Here is an 18,066-nt window from a genome sequence, read left to right on the forward strand (position 1 = left end):
TCGCACTTATCATTACATCATCAATCAGATCATCGATCATATAATATCATATATTTCCTTATCTGAGTCAGCTTCTCCAGCCGTATCTGGCCGTGCAACACTTACAGTGTCACATACTGTATGCAGAAGTATTATTTTAAGCAACACGAAAACACTCGAGTCAAATGTAATTAAAGTCAGATCCACTCGTGTCTTAGATGGGGCAGTGATATCATAAAACTATACGCTTTCAAACACTCGGTAGGCCTAGTTATTTTTTAACCAGTTGTTCTGTATTCACCTTGCAGGTGCAACTCTGTGGCTTGTATCCTGGATTATATGTTTAAGTCATGGATGTTTAAAGCTCATATTTATCTAATATTAGTTTACTTTTCATTAATGAAGTATGACGCTGCGCTGTCAGTACACTTGTCCCTGTTTGTGATTGGTCAAATGTAGCTAACCCGCCCCTTTCACGTGAACGCGCTCTCAGCTGGTGAGAGAAACCCTGGCTTGATTTACCGAGTTGATAACCAGCGTCGTAGGACCGCTTAGCGAGATCTCGTTTGTTAGTTTGTTGTTGTTAGTTTGTTTGCTACTCAAACATATCCAGGGTATGTTGAACTGGCTTCGTAGTACAGAGCACAGGTGGCTAGCAGCGCTAATGTCAAAGACACAGACATTACATTATATTTGTATTTTACCAGGATGCAGTGACACAAATATTTGGGAAGGCTTAGTCTTCCCTAGCCTACAGCACCCACCGCCCCTGACATCCCCCACTCCCCCCGTTGACAATTTACTAGCGGTACCGAAGTGGGCCGGTCGAGAGTCCCGGGATGATTTTTAGTCCCATTCCACCACTGGCTACATGACCGTATGATCGCCCATATTGATGCACCTAATTCCTAAACTTCTAACAGACACAACATAAACCGATCCTTCAGCCTCATACAGGGTCGGCTCTAGAACAAATCGAATGGGGGGGCAATAATTTACCAAGGGGGGGCACACACTGCCGTCAACAACCAATACACAAACACCAACGCAACTTCAAAAAACATGCTGTAAAGTCTATTGTCTTTCACACACATTGCAGGGGTGTAGTGCTATTGTATAGCGCACATGACTTGTGCATACATGCACGGTTGAGGCACGACCACCAAAACAGAAACATATGGACATAGGCCACCATACAAAAAGTGTGCAAATGTATTTAGTATTCTATCCATGTGAACATGTTTTAGGTGGGGGTGGACCTAACCTCCTCTAGGAGGGTCCGGGGGCATGCTCCCCCGGGAAGATTATTTTTAAAATATTGAAGTTAAATGCATCAATCTGGTGCACTTTGAGAGAAAAATGAAGAGATCTATGGATAGCCTACATCTCTCAGCATCCATATGAAATAGAACTGTAAACAGATGTACTTTTTCTTTACTAATCACTCTCCTTTTAAACTCTATTCTTGTGTTACTGTCCTATAGTATTTCATACCCGTATTTCCTTTATTCTCTTATTTTTTAATAACTATAATGATCATATAATGGTATTCCTCGCAAATACTTGTTTACATAAATGGTGACCAAACCGTTTGAGACCCACTGAGATAACTTACACTAAAGTGAACTATCTAAACACTGAGAGAGTCCTTACCTCACTGAGCTGAGGTTATAAGATCATCTCAGTCTGATAGGAGAGGACTCTCCTCCACCTTGGTGTAAAAACAGCTCTTTATATCCGTTAGCATAGCTAGCTAACCAGATGCTAACAACAACATTCCACGTTACCGCTCACGCACTCACAAAATGCGCTCATGCCACACACACACAGAGCCGAGCTTGAATGAAACACAGAGACCCAGAAGTAGGCTACTTGTACTGTACTGTACATCATATTATTTTCGATGGCTTTACTGTATAATCAGTGTAACAGATGAACAGATCGCCACTGGGCTTTCATCTAAACACACAGCCACGTAATGATAACAAAACAAAGGTCGGGGGTCACCAATCAGAGAGCACCAGTGAGCACACCTCAGGCTGTGTTTTATATTTGTATTCTTTATTTCTGATGTATTTCACACAAAAACGGAAACGTTAGTGGAAACGTTTTCACTTAGGCTATATGATTTAAAAAAATTATTAAAACGGCAAAGTGGCAAGGCTTGCCCACCCTGCGTTGGGGGGGCACAGTGACTCATTTGGGGGGCAATGACCCCCCATGACGCCGACTCTGGCCTCATATGAGCTCTCAGACACGTTCAAAATTAAACTGTCATCGCTGTCTGAGCTTGCTGCTGTGTGCGCCATCGTGCACACAATGGTCAACATTGAAGGCAGATTAATGGTTATCAAAGTACAAATATCCAAAATCAGTTCAGTAACGGTTTTCAAGGGGACAATATTTACTCACATTGATGGGTTTGGATGATGGGGAAACTCGTGTCACAGGCTCTTTAAGTTATAGAGAATATATCTCCAAAGTGGTGAACTAAACAACCAACTTCTGAACAGACCATCTTACAACGCCACTAGCCTGGCTTAGAATAACTGAATAGTCCATTGTGGAACATTAAAATGCTATTGTCAGCGTTGGCCTACAGAATATTTAGGGTGAGACCACTTAGCCAAGCCCTTCACAGTTTTGGTACATACCAGACTGATACTGATTAACTATTGAACCTGCACTCAGTGAGCGGTGCTGTGCAGCCTGTTGACTGCTGCTGTAACCTGCTGACCGAGGGAACTAAACGGTCATGACAGGACACAAACAGTCTGAGCGAGGTGGAAACTTGGCCACCTGCCTGAGGGCTCAGATAAGAAGAGTCACTCAGTGTTGTAGAGGAAAGACAGTACAGTTTACAGCCCTGGCAGCATCTCCCTACACCTGATCAACACAGTCTCACGGCATTTTGACTATAACACAACATGCTGTGAGACTGGGTTGTCCTGATGCAAAATACAAAGAGTGGCCTGGCTTCAGGTTCATTACAAGTCCATCAAACACCGCACCACATCCACTCATCTTTGGAGAGCACGTAGTGTTGGTTTCTAAATCAGTGTAATCTTGAACTAAGGTAGCCTATGATGATTTGGATCATTTGGGGCACATTTAAATACCATTTAGTCCAGAACACAGTTAGCATAGTATTAGCACAACATTTAGTATGAATTAAAGCAACAGTTTAACATTTTAGGAAACTTTTGTATTCAACTTCTTGCTGAGAGTTGGAGGTACCTGTACTCTAAATATAAAGCTACTGCCAGGAGCAGTTTAGCTTAGCTTAGCTTAGCATAAGCACTGGAAGCTGGTGGGAGGTTAACCTGGCTCTGTACAAAGGTAAGAAAGAAATCCTCCTATCATCAACAACTAAGGCTTACTAATTAACAGGAAGAGATTCCAGGAAGTCGCTGAGCGCCGTCAAAACATCCATCACATAGTCCCTTTAAAGGGCAAATTGTTGTTTTTAGCCAAAGAGCTAAGTTGTTTGGCCGCTTACTAGCTTTACATCTAGCCTACTGACATAAGAGTGGATTCAATCTTCTCCTATTACTTTTGGCAAGAAGGCAATTAAGTATATGTTCTCAAAATGTTGAACTGTTCCTACAAAATATATTTATATTTACAGATGATAGCCTACTAAATTGAATAGTGCATACTCTAATAATTTAAGCTGTTTGAAAGGACCGGTACATCTAGTCACTTAGACACAAAAACGTTTAAGAAAAGGTTAAAAGATTAGAAAATAAGTGTCTCTTGTGATAGCTTTATTTAACAGAAGCATCAGGGTTTTTAAAGCATTTGTTTTTGTATCATTAACAAAGGGTAATGTCACACCTACCACAACCCCATCCAACAGTTTACAATTATGTTCTGAGAGGATGAGAGAGGACAGGAGGGCAGTAATCACAGGCACTGCAGGTAGCATAGTTATATCACAGGACAACATTCTAACAACATGCTAAACTGCAAAGGTGGGCTCATGCTGAAGTGACAATACAGCATTGTCAGACGCATGCCTTTGAAACAATCAATGTCTAGTACATGGAGACACAGCTCATGTCTCTCGTGGCTTCAAGGACACAGGACTTTCATATAGAATTCCCATAATTGCAAATGGGAGCAAACCAATGGAATCAAATGTAGAAAATGTAACAAAACCCTGAACCTTGGTTTGGACATGCAGGCGTGAGAAAGACCTAGGTCAGCTTATACATTAACGCTGTTGTCTCTGAACACCTGGCTGCCAAATCCACATCAGCAAATATTAGTTTAGGTCAGTGGAATATAAAACCAAGTCTCAAGGATTTTCTATGAATAATAAATGATTAGCTTGTATTCTATTGGGTATATATAATTCCTTGCTCTGATTTGTGTTTGCTCTAGGAACACGGTGTTAGCATTCCTACAGTATCAGAGATATTCAGGTATCTGACGTTTGTTAGAGAGTCTACATCTCTCAGGTGACAGCAACAACAGCTGCTTTACCGAGAACCTCTCTTTATCTGACACACACACACACACACACACACACACACACACACACACACACACACACACACACACACACACACACACACACACACACACACACACACACACACACACACACACACACACACACACACACACACACACACACACACACACACACACACACACACACACACACACACCGTACTGTATATAGCTACAAGCGTACCTCAGACTTCCTTTCATTCATGCTATGTGTCAGTTGTTAGTCTGTTGACATGATTCACCACTGTGTGTTTTCCATGCTATTTAGGCTGTGGCATTTGCTTTGGCATTCAAGGGCACAATGCGATTTGTGTCAGTGCACATTCCTGACACTTGAGTAGTTAAACAGAGTGAGTAGAAAGGGTTTCAGGGTGTGCTGACATGTTACTATAGGCACGTGTCTGACTGGCATACTGCAGCATTAGAATGGCATGACTCACATTACAGAGGTGCACTGATGACGTGTTTCTGTAGGGCGACCAGAATGTTAGCGTTGCAAAAACAAGGGGTTCTTTGGATTTTGGAATATTGCAGACAAAATAAGATCTGTGGCCAATACACATTGCTGATACTTACACATGTTGTTCAGCAGGGTAATCTCCACATATCAATAACAATCTTTTTGATTTGTATAGCTTAAAAACCATTGTCAGAAATAAAAACGCCAGCACTTGACAGCCACCACCATTTTTTTACTTAAGTTTCGTTAACTACCGATCTTATTTCAGGCGTCTTTAAAACAAACGTGTCTTACACAAATGGTTGACTTCGAGATGAAGGAACCGGACTCATGACTGGGTTTTAGGACTCATTCCTGCACCACTCTGTGTTTGTTTTTTAGGCTTACTCTAGCTTTATGGATAGAAATATAATTGTCTGTGTTAAAGGTCGACTTCCAAAAGACTCAGTTTCTTGCAGGCAGAGAAGCTTGATACCAATCTCTACACTGTCTCTACATTAACTATTAAGATTAGCCACACGACGGTTAGCTTGGCTTAGCATAGGGACGGCAACACGACTCTATAGATGCTATTCACCCCTGCCCAGGCTTTGTGTTTCCTCACATTATTTCCCTATGCTGTGTTTCCTAACCCTGAGCAGCTGCTGACAATCAGATGTCATGTCTGTGTCCTTATACACATGACCCTTTCATTTTTGAGGTCATTTCTGTAGCTCATTCAATTATGTTTTCCTAACCATCTGTTCTGTATAGTAAGACAAAAACACTCCTCAGCATTCTTGGTTTATATGCACCCTTCGATTGTTTTCCAGCCCAGGAGTCAAATTGAGAACCATTCTCTTTTGAAATTGATCTACCGTCAACAGAGTTGGGTTACTTTCTAAAATCAGTCATAATCAAACCTCAACAAACACCTGCAAAGAACACATGCTAAGGTGAAGCTAACGCACAGCTATTTGTTGTTTGTTTATATCACGCAGTCTGTTCTTCTTCTCTGTTTTCCGGTTGTTGCCTGTTTTGAATGACGAATACACACTACCGCCGCCTGCTGGTAAGGAGAGTTATTGCCACTCACGCATGCGCAGTTCGTACGTGCTCGGCTGAAGTCTTTGCGGTGTCTGGCTCCAGTGCAACACATGGCCAACACGCAGGAGAACACGCTGACGCAACAGCGTGAGCAGAGATAGACTGCGCAAAATATACAGATGGCAGGAGACAGAGGACAGCCACGGTCAGATAGCAGGAGACAGAGGACAGCCATGGTCAGATAGGAAAACATTCAGGATCTGGATCAGTCTTATGCGACAATGGAAACTGAACTAAAGAGAACATTTGAAACTTTAGCAGTCTGCGTGATCTGCCTGCAGGGAGGGGCGGGCCGGCCCTGCGAGTAAAGTAACGAGTAAAGTAACGAGTTACTTTATGTAGAGAGTAACGAAGTAGTCTAATATATTACTTCTTTTTTTTTTAAAGTAATATGTAATATGTAATATATTACTTTTTTTTAGTAACGACCCCATCTCTGGCCGTCAATAGAGTGGTGCAGGAAAGAGTCCTGACAGAGATGTTGTTTTAAATACGTCAGTTATACACACTGGTAGATGTACAAAGCTTTTACATTTCTTAAAACCATTATTATCTAGCCCCTTGCTAACGAAACAAATGTAAAAGTAATGTTGATATGTGGAGCTTATTCTGACGAACAAAATGTATCACAAATCTGCAATATTCCTAAAACCATTGACAAAATCCTGTTGCTTTTTGTCAAGGGAGCCTTATAGATGCTACATTCTAGGTCGGCCTACACAAACACATGAAGAAAATACTGCACAGCACTATTGAGGTGAGTATCTTCCTCTAGTGCTCTGAAGGGACTCACTGTTGATACTGTGGCCCCCCTGAGGGGACCCAGGCCCCTCATGCGTCTCAGTGGGCTCTGACAGAACGATGTCTAAATCTGACACTTTCCATTGGCTGGGAGGGTTCCTGATGTCACTCCTGTCCTCCTCTGCACGGCCACACACACACCACGAAGGACAGTAACAATCACCAAAACAACACGGACATCATCACGATGACATCACAGGAACCACAAGCAAGCACCACCACAACAACAAGTGACATCACCAATAACATTAACACATTTAAGAGAACAACAACAGAAAAGGGAAGGAGGATGAAAAGGAGCCAACAAACAGGAAAAGGAAATAGAGAGCAAGTTAGAGCCCAGAAAGAGATATGAAAAAGTCAAACAAGTTGATCTAAAGCAGAAATGGCACCAACCTGAGAGGGAGCGAATGTGGCTGAGGGGGCTTGGTTTGGCTGGGGGGTCTGCAGGCATGGGGTACCCCGCCTCCTGCCTCCCCTCTGCTGGAACCTGGATGTAGGGGCAGACCGCCGCTACTCGCCCCGAGACTCCAGCGCCCGGGTGTGAGGAGGACTGAGGCGAGGACGGGCCTCCTCCATTCATACGACTCAACTGGAGGAGTGCAGAGAGGCAGGCTCAACACAATGAGGACATATCAAATAGACCATATGATGGTCCAAGTGAACGAAGCAAAAACAAATATGAAACAGAAAACAGTCACATACAGAGCCATGGTCTGCTGGAATTCTTTGCCAGTGAATTAAACATGCATGCAATATATGATTGGTCAACCGCTGAGAGATGTCCCGCCCCTTAGCCTAACACGTACAAAGTGTTCAAGCGCTAGCAAATGTGTGTGTGGGAGAGAAAGGTCCCTCTGGAGCAGTGTTTCTCAAACTTTTTCATACCAAGGACCACTTAACCAATAAAAGAACACTCGAGGACCACCTAACTCCACAAATATCCAAAAACACATAGTTTTTTACAAATCGCCTGAAAATGGTACAAACAGGTGGCCACATGTGTGATGAAGGTGTTTATCTGGGCTATATCATGCAAAGTGAAAGTTAAGCTCACTCCATTGCGGAGATATTCCCGCGAGAGTGCGAAAAACTTAAATTTATTTATTTATTTCAAATGTGAAATGTTACCAATATACTCACGGACCACTAGGGGGCGCTCACGGACCACCAGTGGTCCGCGGACCACACTTTGAGAAGCACTGCTCTGGAGGGAACACAGGGATTGCAACGTAGTAGGGCCCATTTGAGAAGCCTAACGATCTGTCGCCAACCCGACTCAACGGGGCTGCTGTTTGGCATGTTCACAGAAAGAGAAACTTGGACAAGAAGAAACTCTGTGATCGTTTCTGATAACGCATGCACATTTCTGGGCCATTTTAGAATCAGTAGGCCACGGGGGAAATCCTTTTTTCAGTTTACATGACTTTTTTGAAAACTAATGCAGTGTCTGTGCCCTGCGCCTGCAAAGTGGGAGCAGTGTTAGCTTATCCATTTCCCACCAAAGTGCGCTAATATTATATGAACATTAGCTGCCTTTAGCTTAGCAATGATGGTGATGATGTGTACAGTCTAGCTTAAGTGTCTCATTTCCAGATCGCAGCGCTATTGAACATAAATCAGTGTTCTAGTCATTCTTCTGAAATATTGAACCAAATGATCACATCAAGACAAAGCTGTGTCTTGCCGTGCCGGTGTGTTTTTAGTTTGGCTTAATGATGTTTAAACGGATGATCATTTTAGTTTTCACTCTATTTGTTCATTGAGAGAGACGAGCTGTTTTTTTTAATATATATGTTGTGTTTATGTGGCTATCGTGTGTAAATGTGTGTTTGACTTTTTGACCCCAGGAAAAAAACAAATGCTAATTTGGATCGTGATGAAGACGTAAAAAAAAGAGCCAATGACATGACAGCCAAACTAACTTGAACCAAAGTTAAGATAAATGCAACTGAGGTGTGTTTCAAAGATATGTTAAGAAAGACTTAGTGGCGTACCTCTGCTCTCTTCTTATGCAGTCGTTCCCTCAGGTCTCCGATGCGTTGGTCCATCACCGTCACCTGGGCGTTCCTCTTGTTCAGCAGATCCTTGTTCTGGGCCAGCTTGCTGCTCTGCTCCAGGTTATGGCGGTTACGAGCCTGAAACACAAACGATAAGAAGTCGCACACACTCTTGAAGATATTGAAATGAAATGTTGTATTCATTATCATGTTGGAAATAAAGTATTATCGCATCCTCTACACAGAATGAGATGGTGTTACCTGTAGCTCCTGGTACAGTTTCCTCAGTTCCAGGGCTGCCGGACCAGACAGGGGTGATCCTTTCTGGCCAGTGTGTGGCCCCAGGGGCCCGCTGTGAGGCCCCTGAGCGTGTGGAGCAGAGTGTAGCTGAAGGCGTCCTTTCTTTAGATCATCCAGCTGCTGCGTCAACTGGTAAAACATTTCGAAAGAACTTAAGGACTCATCCAAAGTGAACGCTTTGCTTACAGTGAAACAGTGAGACGTACCTGGTCCACTCGGACCACGGCAGACTGCAGCTCCGTCTGCTTCTCCTGGAACAGGCTGCTCACATGCTCAATCTCTGCGGCTGCACACACAACAGGACAGAGACATTTGAATTCAGTCTTTTCTTTTGCTTACTTATCAAGCCTATTTCAGAATCATAAATACTTTGTTTATGCTGGGGGGAATTGGGTTTTGTGACTGTTGTTTCATTTTAGACGGAAATAATTAGTACAATTAAATACAAATATGTATATAAACATAAGAAGTGTAGGTAAAAGTATGCACTGAAAAGAAAAAACGAGATAAAATAAACAAGAAGTCAAAGTAAGAATGTGCAATATAAGTAAAATATAATAAAGATGAATACTTAAACACAAAGTTATTGTAAAATGTATAAACATAACAAGTCAAATTAAAATGTCCAATAAAAGATCAAACAAAATAGAGTTTAACATTTACTTTATATTACCATAAGAAGTTAAAGTAAAAACAATATTATCAATATGTAGTCAGGACAGCAGCCACTTCTCTACAGAGTCAGAGTGTGTGGGGCTCACAGAGGTTTCCGTTGATCAGTTTGCTGTAGTCCACCTGTCCTCTCATGGCGCGGATCTTCTTCAGCTTGGCTTCCTGCGTCTCCACCCGCTCCTTCAGCCGCTGCAGCTTCTCCGCCTCAGACTAAACCACAGAGAGGACACGAGCTCAAACACCCATCTCATTCCAGCTTTCGTGTGACACAAATAAATGTTGAGATAAATAATCATTTGGAAGTTACTGGCTTCACCCAGCGTATATTCACCTAACAGACGGCCGTTAGTGGACGTTGGTGATCATAATGAGGAGATTTTACAACAGGGCTTTAACCTATGGCATGGGTGTCAAACTCAAGGCCCGGGGGCCACATTCGGCCCGCGACTTCATTTTATGTGGCCCCACAAGAGTTTGCAAAGAATATAATATGTTTAATATACGGTTACATGCTACAGAAGCACGTTGCCCATAAACTACATGTCCCACAATGCATCTCAAATATGACTTTTTTCTCAGAATTTGCCTTTTTTCTTCAAAATATGCATTTTTTCAAAGAATTCCTTTTTCTCAGAATTAGATTTTTATTTCAAAATGTCACTTCTATTTATTTTTCTCCAGAATTTGGCTTTTCTTTTTAAATCATTTTGGGACAGACGCACTGAAGAGACTTGCCCTATACTTCTGCTTTCAGACGTAGTTAATTATGAAGTTATTACCCTATCCGATGATAATCCAATGCAGAGGCAATGATGTAATATAATACATTAGTTTATATATATGATATATTTATATATGTATTTTTATATAGTCTTAAAGTTACAACCGGCCCTTTGAGTGCAACCATAATGCTGATGTGGCCCGCGATGAAATTGAGTTTGACACCCCTGACCTATGGGCATCTGTGAAGTGAACTTCTAGGTATGCCTGCTACAAAGTGTAATGAGCAGGGCCTACAGTGCATATAGGACAAAAGGTTTGTGTCCTGCTGCCTTAGAGACGCATGGAGCCCACCTGTGTCTGTCCATTGTTGGATCTGCCTCCCTGGTGAAGATACTTCAGCCTCTGCTCCTGGAAGAAAAGCAGAACTGGAGATTTACTTTCACCTCACACATTATACGGAATATATGTGATGTTTTTTTTCCGTTGAGAATTTCATTTCTCAATTCTGCATTCTATTTAAAGAGGAGCTTGTTTCAGGATCCTAGTTTCGTTCATGCTGGCCCACAAAGACACCTAGGGCGTATACTACGAAGCGAGTTCAACATTGACTTAGCTGGCCTGATGAAACTAAAAACCCTGATCAGAGCTAAGGGGTACCAGGAAGCTGGTTATTGACTGTCTTTGTGAACCTGGGATTTTTCTTGAAGCTATGTGCGCGTTCTCAAAAGAATGAGCGTTAAAAGCAGAGGTGTCATACTCAATTTCATCTCGGGCCACATTAGCATTATGGTTCCACTCAAAGGGCCACATATAAGACTATATAAAAATACATGTATACATTTTTAATATATATAAAATAATGTATTATATATTACATTATTGCCTCTGCATTGGATTATTACCTGATTAGGAATAACTTCATAATTAACTACGTCTGAAAACAGAAGTCTAGGACAAGTAATTGCAGGTCTCTTCAGTGAGAACGTCACAAAACGATTTTAAAAGAAAAGCCAAATTCTGGAGAAAAAAGTCAAAAGGAAAAAAAAGAAATGAAATTTTGAAAAAAATATATTAACATTTTGAAAAAAAATCTAATTCTGAGAAACAAGTCAAATTTGAGATGCATTGTGGGACATGTAGTTTATTGTCAACGTGCTTCTGTAAAGCAGGATGTAACTATAATAAACATATCATATTCTTTGCAAGCTCTTGTGGGGCCACATAAAATGAAGTCACGGGCCGGATTTGGCCCCCGGGCCTTGAGTTTGACACCCCTGGTTTAAAGCATCCGACTCATCTACCTCTTGGAAAGGATCCATCGCTGCGTTTAAGAATAGGCTATTCAAAAAATGTCATTTACCGGCCGATGCCTCCCATTATTATCTAATTTGACAACCGCAGATTGAAAAGTAAAACAATTAAATAAAATTTGACTTGAGGGAAACGGGGAAATCAATGGGCCATATTAAATCAAAATGAATTATATATTAGATAAATACCAATAGACTAATTCATTTACTCATTGGCTTTGTATTAGTCGCAATATACCAGCAGTGTAAGATGGATTTCGGAGGCATAAATACATAACAAAAATGTATCGCTACCACTTGAGTTTACATATAGAAAGTATTCCCTCATCTGATAATCTGTGGGGCTTATAGATTGACTACTGTAATGTGACACTATTGTCCAAATATATAGTTAGTCAATGGCAGTATTTGCTACATTTCAAACCTAGACTCTGAACATAACCTGGTCCGGAGCTCGGTGATCTACTATGTTAAAAGACATCCCGTTGTTATCGGGAAACCTCTGGCTTTAAGCTCTACATACCTAGCAGTACACCCCTCTGACGGAGCACTGTATGTGTGTCACCTGTGCTTCCCCTGCTATGGCAAGTCAATGTACACCGTTACGTTGTTATCATTTCACAGGGGAGATGACATCACATGTTTACCATCATAGCTCCACCCACTTTCAACCTGCCTTCCAGTCTAATTAGCCATGTCTCATTAAAAACACCTGGCAGCGCGATCCATCACCCTGCTTTACTTTCACCATGTTATGTGACATTTCTAAAACATTATCGATTATAATACACTTATATTGATTTTCATTTATTTTGCATACACATATTATAAAGCAAGTAGAGGGAGAACAGACAGAGTGTGTGTGTGTGGTGCTGACGGAGGCAGTTTGCAGCTCACATACACTCGGAGGAAGAGGGAAATAGAATGTTGGCATCATTCACTGGAAACACACACACACACACACACACACACACACACACACACACACACACACACACACACCCACACACACACACACACACACACACACACACACACACACACACACACACACACACACACACACACACACACACACACACACTCTGATAACACATGATATAATGGTAGCTCGTTCCAGTACACAGGGCATGTGTAGAAGGTGCCAGAACAGGGGCTGTGTTTTCTTCTTGGAAGTCATCAATCACCTTTAGAAATGTTACGAGGAGAGAAAGTGCCTCTACGCGGCTGCTGGGAGACTTTTCCATTCAGTAACTCAAGGAAATACTTGGAAACACTTACACACACTGGCTGGAAACACTTAAAGCTGCCACTTAGAGGGAACATTGCTGCTTTTAAAAACGCTGAGTATTAGCGTAACTTGGCCAAATAAAAAGTACCACAAGTTAGAGCTTAACAATATCCCAGTTCTCCGCTGACAGCTTTTTTATTACACTGTGACTAAACTTCATCAAATGAATTACATACATGTAAAGATGTTTTTTTGGCCCTTCTGTGTCTTTCCTGGGGCCTATACTACGAACCTGGTTCAACCTAACCTGGATATGTTTGAGTTAGCCGGTTGGCCTAATCCACAACATACGCGCTCTCGCTAAGCGGTCCTACGACGCGGGTTATCAAGTGGATCGCTCAAGCCAGCCGTGTCCTATCTAGCTAGGTGCGCGTTCACATGAAAGGGGTGGTATCTGGAGCATTCGACCAATCACAGACATGGAGAAGCGCACTGACAGCACAGCGTCATACTTCCTGAATGAAAAGTGAACTTTAATACTAGTCAAAAATGAAGAAGTTAAACTTTAAACATCCATGACTTAAACACTTGATCAGGATCAAAGCCACAGAGCTGCACCTGCAAGGTGAATACAGCTGGGAACAGAACAAGTGTTTGAATGCGTACATTAACAGGTTTATGATATCACTGGGCGTCTAAAACACGATCTGACTTCAATTACATTTGTCTCGAGTGTTTCGTCAACTTATGTGTTGCTTAAAATAATACTTCTGCATCCAGTATGTGACACTGTGAGTGTTGCACGGCCAGATACGGCTCAGCTGACTCAGATCAGGAGAGATATGATACATTATGAAGTGATATGCCGCGGACTGTACTTAATGTACTCTGATCCGGTTACTTATGTTGTGGCCGATATTTAAGTAAGCTTTCTTAACGCTAATGTTATAATAGTCAGATTGCTCTGAAGATGGAGGTGATATTCTATTAATGTTCACGTTCACACAGTCGGTGATTTTTTCCGGCCGTCTTTCCTGCAACGGCAGCCTTTCTGTATTTCCTTTCTCCTGTAATATGACTTGATCGCTTTAAACTCCGCACACTGAGCTCTGATTGGTCAGCAGGCGGTGCTTTCACTGAGTTGAGCTCTTAGCCTGCAACCTAACCTGGTCCAGACCAGGTTAGCTGCTTAGCATATATTACCATGGAGATCTAGCCTGCTAAAAAGAGAACCAGCTTCGGATGACCGGAAAGCCGGAGTTTTCCCTGAATTTAGCCGCTAAGCGAAAATCCTGCTTCGCAGTACACCCCCCTGGAGTTGTAATCTGTTTCAACTTCCCAGCAGCTCCCTGATGACCTCATTTCCTGTCCAATCAAAGGTCACTTCCTACTGTGGGAATGGCCATGATCGTGCCTCACACACACACACACACACACACACACACACACACACACACACACACACACACACACACACACACACACACACACACACACACACACACACACACACACACACACACACACACACACACACACACACACACACACACACACACACACACACACACACACACACACACACACACACACACACACACAAACATGTAGCTGATTACTTTGCAATTGGCTCCAATGGTCTTTCCTGCCATACCTTAAAACCCTGACCTGGATCACATGTCCTGTTTTCAAGGAAGATGTACAGAATGAGCCTTGCTCTCACACACACACCACACACACACACACACACACACACACACACACACACACACACACACACACACACACACACACACACCACACACACACACACACACACCACACACACACACACACACACACACACACACACACACACACACACACACACACATTCCTCCAAAGACGTCGCCTCTGGGGCCTCAAATACGACCTTTTAAGACAGACTCTAATGTAGATAACCTTACACTTACTGACAGGCATTCCATCCAACAGCTCTGTGTGTGTGTGTGTGTGTGTGTGTGTGTGTGTGTGTGTGTGTGTGTGTGTGTGTGTGTGTGTGTGTGTGTGTGTTGTGTGTGTGTGTGTGTGGTGTGTGTGTGTGTGTGTGTGTGTGTGTGTGTGTGTGTGTGTGTGTGTGGCATGCACAAGTTACCTTGGCGACCAACATCTGTTGCTGAGCCTCTATTTGTTGCTGTTGTCTTGTGGCCATTTCCTGGAGCTCCGAGAGGGTCAGCTCCACACGGGGAACCTACAACACAACATAAATGTGTGATTCGTCCCAGATTATTACAGGGCTTAACGCAATGTTTTGAAATAGATTCACACCACCTTAAATGCAAAAAGAGCTTCATACTATGAAAACAGGGGAACATGGACCGTGTTCATCTCCAGGGATCGACCGGCGGCACAAGAGTGTCGTAAGCAGTGTTGGGAAAGTTACTTCCAAAATGTAGTACAGTACATATGACTTATTACTGTCTTTTTTAAGTAATAAGTCACATTACAATATTACTGTCTCTGAACTACTTTTATATTACTTTTGAGTTACTTTACCAAAATAACCTCAAAAGAATGGCTAGTTATTTTAAATGCTAAAATGTAGTTTAGTGCAGCTCATTATACATCCAATGAAGGGCGATGTGGTATAGCATAACAACTGTGTAGGCCCTTAAGGCTACTAACAACTTGTATTACACGGCTTAGCTGAATACTCGATTCTGATTGTAACTTCTTAACATGTGACACGTTGTTAATACAGCAGTACAGACCACTGTCAAGGACTATGATGAAGGTTGCTAAGGAGGATCAAGAAAGAGAAAGGAAAAGAGGTTAAAAGACGGAGCGCTGGACGTCAGATAAATCACCAGGAGAAGGCAGACAGGAAGTGAACACTGACAGGACACGGAACGGGCTCTGTAGTGTGTTCAGTATGGCCGTGTACTGAACGGGATAATGTGCAGCGAGGCGTCCTCATGGGGAGAAGAACACCGACAGGCGGACCAGGGAACCCCATGCGAGGCGGAGGGGACTTGATGAGCCCGGAGGGTAAACACCAGGCTTACTAATCTACCCAACATTTCTCTCTGGTGTCGGAATGTCTCGCGATGTTTGGAAATTCTTAAAAAACAAAACACCATTTAATTTCGGGTTAAAATGAGTTGTAACTGGAGCGCTGGACATATACACACATTTCATTCGTTACATTACTTCATTACAGCAACAAGTAATACATTACTGTAACTCCGTTACTTTTGGAACGCGTGACACCCAACACCGGTCGTACCCGATAAACCATAGAAGTGTTTCGATGTAACAGGTGTGTCACTTTGTCATGTTGACCTCGTCTTTCTATCAGCAACTCTTCAGCTGCAAACACTGCTGTCCCACACACACACACACACACACACACACACACACACACACACACACACACACACACACACACACACACACACACACACACACACACACACACACACACACACACACACACACACACACACACACACACACACACACACACACACACACACACATTTGTCTTGCCTATTTCAGTGCACATTTAAAAGTAGTTAGCTCAGGCAAAGTACATATCTTAAAAACAAATGTTATTTACTGGATATGTTGCTTGCTATGTATGCTTATACTCCGTACATAAAGAACTTCTAACGAAGACTGTTCCTGAGAGTGACGGGAGATACATGCTACACGACAGCTGCACACACACTTCACCTCACACTTCAGGTCAAAGAGCCCCTTCAGTGTGCTACAGACATGTTATTTGTCTCGCAGCTGGTGGCCTTGGCAGGGTGACAGAATGATAGTATTGGTTTGAGGGGAAACCGGTGGAATCTTATCTGCTCAGGGCTGTGACACACACATCAACCTCAGCTGGAACACAAATCTAATCACACACATTCTTTGTCCCATTTTTAAACTCAGAGGAGAGTGTGTGTGTGTGTGTGTGTGTGTGTGTGTGTGTGTGTGTGTGTGTGTGTGTGTGTGTGTGTGTGTGTGTGTGTGTGTGTGTGTGTGTGTGTGTGTGTGGTGTGTGTGTGTGTGTGTGTGTGTGTGTGTGTGTGTGTGTGTGTGTGTGTGTGTGTGTGTGTGAGTGAGGAGATGGGAGCAGAGGAATGCATTGAGCAGAAACAGCGGAAGGTGTTTGCCCGGTCACATCCTGCTATTGTGTACGCTTACTCGTGGACACACGCAGGGACACACACAGGGACACACGCAGGGACACACACAGGGACACACGCAGGGACACACACAGGGACACACGCAGGGACACACGCAGGGACACACACAGGGACACACGCAGGGACACACGCAGGGACACACGCAGGGACACACACAGGGACACACGCAGGGACACACGCAGGGACACACACAAGGACACACGCAGGGACACACACAGGGACAAACGCAGGGACACACGCAGGGACACACACAGGGACACACGCAGGGACACACACAGGGACACACGCAGGGACACACGCAGGGACACACACAGGGACACACGCAGGGACACACGCAGGGACACACGCAGGGACACACACAGGGACACACGCAGGGACACACGCAGGGACACACACAAGGACATTGTACAGTACAATCCTAGCTATCCTGGTGCTGAAGCACCCCCCAGGATAGCCATAGCACCCCCTAAGCACCCCCAAGAAATGTATGTGTCTTTTTTTTGTGTGTGAAATTCATAATTTGAAAAATGATTGATTCGAAAATAACATGCTACAGTACAGTACAAGTAGCCTACGTATGGGTCTCTGTGTTTCATTCAAGCTCTGCTCTGTGTGTGTGGCACGAGCCACGGAGCGTGCACCGGTAGGTATCTATCGGAGATCGTTGTGGTTAGCATCTGGTGCTAGCTAGCTATGCTAACGGATATAAGGAGCTTTTTCAACAACAAGGTGGAGGGAGAACTCTCATTTTTTCATTTAATTTCAAACCTTTATTTACCCAGGTGTATGCCATTGAGATCATTGA

At 43.1% G+C, this 18,066-nt stretch overlaps 1 protein-coding gene across 8 annotated transcripts in view; it reads right to left on the bottom strand.

The window, feature by feature from the left end:
* LOC117467646 (apoptosis-stimulating of p53 protein 1-like) overlaps positions 1–18,066 on the bottom strand; it is a 132,600-nt gene that overhangs the window by 33,336 nt on the left and 81,198 nt on the right. For 6 of the 8 annotated variants that reach the window (XM_034111421.2, XM_034111426.2, XM_034111422.2 and 3 more), the window contains 8 exons: positions 15,215–15,310; positions 10,891–10,947; positions 9,906–10,026; positions 9,351–9,430; positions 9,106–9,273; positions 8,842–8,982; positions 7,241–7,436; positions 6,837–6,965 (listed from right to left, as the gene is read on the bottom strand). In XM_034111421.2, the coding sequence (XP_033967312.1) occupies positions 6,837–6,965; positions 7,241–7,436; positions 8,842–8,982; positions 9,106–9,273; positions 9,351–9,430; positions 9,906–10,026; positions 10,891–10,947; positions 15,215–15,310 (988 nt within the window). The remainder of the gene's footprint in view (positions 1–6,836; positions 6,966–7,240; positions 7,437–8,841; positions 8,983–9,105; positions 9,274–9,350; positions 9,431–9,905; positions 10,027–10,890; positions 10,948–15,214; positions 15,311–18,066) is intronic. The other 2 variants (XM_034111423.2, XM_034111424.2) reach the window with 2 other exon arrangements.

This window comes from Pseudochaenichthys georgianus, chromosome 22 (genome assembly GCF_902827115.2).
Source record: "Pseudochaenichthys georgianus chromosome 22, fPseGeo1.2, whole genome shotgun sequence".
NCBI lineage: Eukaryota > Metazoa > Chordata > Actinopteri > Perciformes > Channichthyidae > Pseudochaenichthys > Pseudochaenichthys georgianus.